This window comes from Pinus tabuliformis, chromosome 8, assembly GCF_031772625.1.
Source record: "Pinus tabuliformis cultivar Carrire ecotype Pingquan chromosome 8, CPIR1, whole genome shotgun sequence".
Lineage (NCBI taxonomy): Eukaryota > Viridiplantae > Streptophyta > Pinopsida > Pinales > Pinaceae > Pinus > Pinus tabuliformis.
Window position 1 is genome coordinate 45,315,309 of NC_142294.1, and position 7,484 is coordinate 45,322,792.

At 32.1% G+C, this 7,484-nt stretch overlaps 2 protein-coding genes across 2 annotated transcripts; both read left to right on the forward strand.

Annotated features, from left to right (window-relative positions):
• Window positions 1-232: 232 nt before the first annotated feature.
• On the forward strand, window positions 233-1,456 carry LOC149234055 (uncharacterized). The gene has a single exon (XM_089368141.1). It carries the CDS (start codon window positions 233-235, stop codon window positions 1,454-1,456), a length of 1,224 nt encoding a protein of 407 aa, XP_089224267.1.
• Window positions 1,457-3,423: 1,967 nt separating this feature from the next.
• Window positions 3,424-4,270, forward strand: LOC149234056 (uncharacterized). The gene is made up of 2 exons (XM_089461099.1): window positions 3,424-3,733; window positions 3,826-4,270. The coding sequence occupies exons 1-2, from the start codon at window positions 3,431-3,433 to the stop codon at window positions 4,072-4,074; spliced, it is 552 nt and encodes a 183-aa protein (XP_089317225.1). The 5' UTR covers window positions 3,424-3,430; the 3' UTR covers window positions 4,075-4,270.
• The last annotated feature ends 3,214 nt before the right edge of the window (window positions 4,271-7,484 follow it).

Consider the following 7,484-nt stretch of genomic DNA (forward strand, 5'->3'; position numbering starts at 1 on the left):
CAAGCATCTCAACTACTTTTACTTTTTTGAAAGTTTGTGACAACAATTAGACTCCAGTGCCATGGTGCAGCCAGGACACTGCCCTGCACTTTCACTTTAGGTAATCCAAATTGCTTTAAAAGCGTTATGACAGTCCAACCTGCCAAACAGAAAGTAGGGGGGAATATTGAAAAGAGCATGGACAATGGGCTATTGTTTAATTTGAACAATATAAGTTGCAGGTTCCATAGAAATGATGCGAGCAAGTTCAGCTCCTCATTGGAACATGGGGGGTAAGAGCAACCCTCGTGGTGGATTGACACCATTCAGATCGTTCGACGATTCCTCACATCTTCTCCTTGAAAAGTCCAAGAATTTACAGCACCAGAATGAGCAGTACCAGGGAGAGATTTCCACTGTTGAGAACTATTCAGCAATTACATATAACTATGGACACAGATCTTATCATGATATATGCTTCCTTGCCATTTTTATGATATTTGTGCTGGCAACATATGCAGGGGGTGTGTTTTCCATTGCCCATCATAATAACAACTATAAGCATGTAGGATCCTTTGTTTATCACCATGATTCCAGCAGATGTGTGAGAGAAGTTGCTGATCAGAGTTTGGCATCACCTAAAGATGCCTCCCTATTGATTACCAGAGATAAATTCAAGGATGAAGAAAGAAAACTACCCACATTGATCTCTAATAAACTGCAACTGCAATTTCAGCATCTAGGACATCTTTCCAAGGAATTGGTGTGGATGCTTGCAGTTACTCTGATTTTCAGTACTCCTTGTCTATTTGGTCTGCTATGGCTGCTCAACACTTTCACAAAACACATTGTCTATGCCTGCCTGCCTTTCTTCATCCTCATTCCCATTTTTATGAATACATTATGGTTTGTGGCATGTGCAGTCAATCAACATTGCAAAGAATCTTTTAGCCTTGCTCTCAGGATTTCTGCATTTCTGTTCATATTTGCATTATGTGGGATCATTCTTTTGGTCATCTATTCAAACAGAGACAGCATAGAGCTGACAATTAGAATTCTTCACACTGCTTCTGAAGCTCTTAGAAGAAACATGGGGTTGTTATTGGTTTTACCTGGGTTAACTTTATTGCTCTTTCTGTACTTGGGATCCATTATTGTTTTCCTCTACTTTGCCCGTATGAATGGTAAAGTTATGCCCAATTCAAAGATTGAAGAGTATGAATATTTATGTGGGCGAGTTAGTGGGATTGATTGTTGTGTTTGGAAAGAGGACCCCTGGGTACCTGCCTACTATGGGATAGCCATTTTCACAATAATATGGTCTGCAACAACAATGTTTGAGGCTCAAGTGTATGTAATCAGTGGTACAGTTGCACAGTGGTACTTTCAAATATCTGTAACCTCCTCAACTGCAACCATCAGACATTCTGTCAGGTCAGGAGTTTCTCCGTTGTTTTCTGTTTTTTCTTTTATTTGAGCAGAGAAGTTGCAAAATATATATGTGAAAGGAAGCTGGGCCGGAATGGCATCAGGTAAAAACTTTAATTAGTGGTTACATAGTGGGTAAACGTCACAACTTATGCATGCTATTAAATTCTTTGACGTGTTAGAGATGCAAACTGAGCTTCTCAAAGGGTTATTTAATGCTTCTTTGGGGGTTAATTTTATTCATTTATTTTTATATTTTCACTTTTAAATACTGAAATAAGGTAGTTTAATGAATTTTGTCAATTTTGTTTCAAAAGAACTTGTTTCTGTTTCTTATTTTAATTTTTAAAATCTAACAAGTTTTAAAAAAAATGTTTAGCTAAGCGTTTATTTTCTTTTTGTTTTTCTGGAATGCAAGGAAATGGTTAGTTATCTGAGATTTTGAAATTTCAATAATAATTTTTTTTTAGATAATTCAGTTTTTTTAACAATAATAATAAATCAGTTTGCATTGGCCTATAACAGATATATAATTAGATCTGCAGTATCTCCTAAAATTGCTTTTGTTTGGCTAAGAGCTCGTCTTCCTCATACATAAGGAAACAGGTTAACGGGCCAAACTCTAGAGGCATGTGGAAGGAGTGAAAGTCTGCCCCCTTACTGACCACCAGCAGGTTATTGCATTTGCCATTAGTAGCCAGAGATGATTGTCCTCACGGCTGGTTTGACCACTAAATTATGATAAATTTTCCCACATGTAAAAAACAAACACACATAATTATTCCCATTCTTAATTTAATAAGTAGATTAAAATAATTTTTTTACTATTTATTTACAAAATTATATATATATAAACATAAACATAAACCTACTGGATGAAAAACACTGAAAATTTCAGTACTCCTCGCACAATTGGGATATTACTGATTACATCTCTGTAAGGAGTTTGGATCTTTCAATAGTCCTCACACAAATTGTATTCAGGAAATTTAAGAAGCAAATTTTTAAGGTTCCAGTTGTTAAAAATATTACAAAGTTAAAGATATTACTAAGTTGATCTTAAATGGATATTTTTATTATTTAAAAAAAAAAATTACTTGGGTTTTGATTGATATATTTTCCTTTCCAATGCATATCAGTTCTGAACTGGCTTGCCCTCCAAGTTGAGATTGGCTAAGTTTGGATTTATATAGAGAATGTGGCATACAACATAGCTGGGGAAAGCTAAATATCTATTTTGGCCTACGTTGTATGGTCAAGAATGCTTTTGAGAATTAAGGGTTCATCCACTGGAGAGCCTTCCTGTTTGGAGAGATTGCAGAATATAGTTTTGAGGCAAGACCAAACGTTGTGCTTTTGTTGTTTATTTTTAATAAATATATTTTTAAGGTGGGATGGGTGTGTTATTCACTTCATAAATTGATTTTTGGTCTTTTATCTGCAAAGTATGATATTTTCAGAAAACTAATGTCTGAGTTTACAGACATGGCTACTTCAGCATACTTCCGCAGCACTGGAGTGAGAGAAATTCTTATATTTATTTTTATTTATAATATAAAAAAATTACAAATTATTTCAACATCTGTTAAAAAAATTTGGGAGAGGAAAGAATCATAGCAACAACCATATATAAAATACAATTTTTTTACTGAAAAAGCTAAAATGGAAAAACTAGTTAATAGATTTATGATTATCATATAGCTTAAACACAATTTTTCAAAGTCTTAATCTATGAACTCTAATACACATGTAATCCATGACTCTAAATCTATGGGCTCTAATACATTTAGTAATTGATAAGCTCTAATGTATTTAGTACTTACAGTTTACTTTTCTTAGACAAATTTATCTAAACTAGTCATGAATTGTTGCTAAACTTTGCAGGAATGCATGTGGTCCATAAGATTTGTTTTTTCTCCATAAATTTATCTAAACTGCTAATATGGCCGAAATTTGCAGGAATGCATTTGGTCCTTCATTTGGTACGGTTTGCTTCTCAGGCCTAATCTTTGCAGTGGTGCAAATGATTCGAGCAGTTGTTGAAAAGGCACGCACCAGTGGCAAAGCCCCTAGTAGATCATCAGGTCATGGGGTTTTCAATTTTATACTTGGTTTCTGTCTCAATTGCATATTGTCAACCATGGAGTTTGTGAATAAGTTCACAATCAACTTCACAGCAATTACAGGGGAAAACTACTGCTCTTCTGCCAAGATGGCATACGAGCTTCTGAGGAGAAATCTTCTTTCTGCTGTTGTGGTTGAAACAGTCTCCACACGCTTACTGTTTGGAATTTTCTTTGTTGTTTCTCTTGTTTATGCCATGATGGTAAGTAAGCACACATTTATTTATTTATTCTCCCTGTTGCAATATAACATACCAAGATGAATTAGTGAGAAAAAAATTATGATTTCTTGCAGGTTTGGATAATACTAAAGGCTGCAACTTCACTTGGAAGGGACGCCTATTACGTGACAGCTTTTGCGTGGCTGGTGCTTTTCGTGATTCTCGGCTTCTTTGTTCGTATTCTGGACAATGTGATAGACACAGTTTATATTTGCTATGCAATAGATAAAGACAGAGGATCCATCTCAAAATCAGAGGTCCATCATGTATACGGCCTGCTTCCTCTCTCCAGAAACGAAACATCTTCGCTTCCTACTGTTTAGTTTCTGCACTTTTTATCAGACATACAAAACAGAAAATCATGTGCAGACCACTATCTGGCCTCTGATGTTCTCTAGCTTGTGTAGACCAGTCCTCCTCGTCTCACCCAAAAAAGAGAAAGGAGATTTCTGATTACCGTTTGCTTTTACTTTTATCATACGAAATTTGAATTCAGAATTTCGTCCTGAAAAAGGCAATGAGTTACAGATAGCATGTGTGGGCATTTGAATTTTGGTTTTGGTTGAGAGGCTTCGTCTAAAAATTAAAATAAAATAAACCTGAACTGGTGAGACAATTAGAATTGATGAATTTGTTTTATAGGTGGGTATTTTTTTTTAATACCAGCATAGATTCATTTTAAATATATATTTAATATAAGGGATCTAATTTCTTCACGTGAAATTTTTTTTATGAGTGGACAGGAGCAAAAATTCAATTTTGATGACAGAAGGACACTTTATACATCATAGCCCTGTAGAATGAACCTCTCTGGTCAAAATGAATGACAAGAAATTAACATGATATTAGGATGAATGACAAGAAATTGACATGATATTAGGATGTGCATACATTCATTTTATTTTCGAAAGAACTTTGAATATTTTCATAATATAATATTTATTAAGCAAAGTCTTTATAGAAATCACATAAGAGAAATTGTTGGCCTTTTCAAACTCACATGTATGGTTCAGAACCAGACCAAATGAAAAAACAAACCATGACAAAGGCTTAAACAATAATATATTATATTTCTAAAAATAAAAATAAATTCCATATTTTTCAAAAATTTTAATATATTTAGATTATATAAATTCAATCAATTAAAATTAAAATTTGTTTTTAAAATTATATTTTTTGAAAAAAAAAATTAACACTTTTATCGAACAAACCTATTATATATAGATTCAATATTTCAAAATTTAAAAATTTGTCACTTCTTCAAATATAGTCTTAAATCTTAAAAATACTATATATTAAAAAAACAAACAAACAAACCCCCAAACTTCAGAGGAAAATTAAACTACTACAAACTTTGATTAGAAAATATGGAAAAAGGAAATACTGATATCGTGAAAATACCTCGAGGGCCCATCCGAAGTCAATATCTCTGCAGTGGTGACTTAAGAGTTGGAAATAAAAATATATTTTTGTTTAATAGCAAGTTTACACGTTTAAGTGTAGTGTATTTATGGAAACTTCTATTTCATAGACCATAGAAAAGTAAATGCTGTCTGACATGTCAGGTATTTATCTTTCGTCTTTTTCTCTCGAGGCTGTTATCTCGATGGGCGTGGTGTCACTTAGAAGGTGAAAAGTAAATACTTGATATGTCAAGCAGCATTTACTTTTCTATAGTCTATGAAATAAGAGTTTCCGTGTACTTATATCCATCCTATTTTTTATTAATTTTATTTAATTATTTATTTAAATATTTTAGATAAAAAAAAATTGAAACATTCATGTAATTTTAATTTTTAATTTATAGTTTTTAAGAGAAATTTTTAGAATGTAAATGTAAAAAGAATTTTTAATTTCGAGTGGACACTCCATGTGACAAAAAAAAATTGAATAGTTACAAACAAGTGCCAAGAATTGAATGATAAATTGCTGGGATGGTTTTATGTGTTTTTTAAGCATTTACAATATTATTTAAATATGAAGGCGATTTGGGCCTCGTTGATATTAGTTTTTAAGATGATATTTTATTAGTTAAATGAATGGTATAGCTTAGCAATAATGAAGTATAAAAAGAAATAGAAAAACAAAAAACATGTTTACATAAAAGTTTTGAGGAATTATTCTCCTCATAGATGAATTGTTTCAATGGTTTGCATAGATAGGAAAATCTTATATTTTTAGAGATATGAACACATCTTGAGATATACAAATATTTGGGTTCTAACAAATTTAATAAATTCTAGTTCTAACAATATATTATTATTTAGTTTTATCATTAATTATATCATTTATTTTTAATGGAAAAATGAATTCTCTATCATACCTCAATAGAAGACAAGGAAACAATTGGTTGCTTCTCGTTGACATGACAATTCCTAATCCTGTATTGAATCAATAATCAATGGTGGACTTTCTACTTTCTTTCATATGGATCTCTTGCACAATTATAATTTGAATAACTTGTCAACTCAACATTCAAATTATTACTATATTCAATATCAAAATCTACAACTATTGAATATCTTCATAGCTACTTTCCAATGACTAGACTATCACGTGGTTTAACCATGCATTAACTAAGTGTGCTAAGTGAATATGCAATCTCTAGTCTTGTTGTAGTCAAATAGTTTAAACTTCCCACCAAGTGTACATATAATGTACCATTTGCTTCTTTTGTATCATCGTCACTATAGAGTTTAACATTATAATCTAATGGAGTAGACATCAAATTATATTCACTCATATAGAACCTCCTGATTAGTTTATCTGTATATTTACTTTGAGGTGATGAAGGTCCCACTATCATCCTTTCATCTCTCAATGCCTAAATAGTAATGCATCTAACCAAGGTCTTTCATTTCAAATTCATGTGAGACAACATCAATTAACTTTGTGGCACATCCTATTATAATTAAATCATCAACATATAAGGGTTCATCATTCTTGACGTATATTTTGGATCACTCTTGATTTTGATAAAAACTTTCTAAAAGAAGAAAGTATCAATTTTCACATACCATGACCTCGAAGCCTATTTTGAGACTTTATACGCTTTCTTCAACTTGCATACAAGATGTTCTTGTCCCTACTTTAAAAAACATTCTAGTTGAACAAGATACATTTCTTCTTTTAATTCACCATTCAAAAATGTTAACTTAACATCCAACTAATGAAAATTTCAAATGTACTTAGTAGCTAATGCAAACATTATATAATGGTGTTCATTTTAGTTATAGGTGAAAATGTGTCTTCATAATCTATTCCTTCTTTCTATGAATAGTTTTTTAAAACCAGACTAGCTTTAAACTTGTCTATATTACCATTAGCATCAAACTTAGTTTTGAATTACCATTTTGAAACTATAGGATATTCATTTTCACACAATTGTGTCAGTTCCCAAGTATCATTTTTCATTATGGAATAATATTCTTGTTTCATAGTATTCATCCACTGCTTGTGATCTTTGGCTTTTTCAAAATTTAATGGTTCTTCAACACGCATATCTTGAGTCATTAGAGCATAATTGTAATGCTCCCTCCCACCTCCTTGGGCTAATTTGATTTGTGGAAGGTGTTTTTTTAACTAGACCAACCTTCATGGTCTCATTATGAAGATGGGGTTACAAAATTTATTCTTCCCCAAAATTTGTGGAATTAACTTTGGATAACGTCATTGCATCAATCTCTTCAAGAACTTTCCAGTGATATAAAATTTACCTCAATCAAATTCCTAG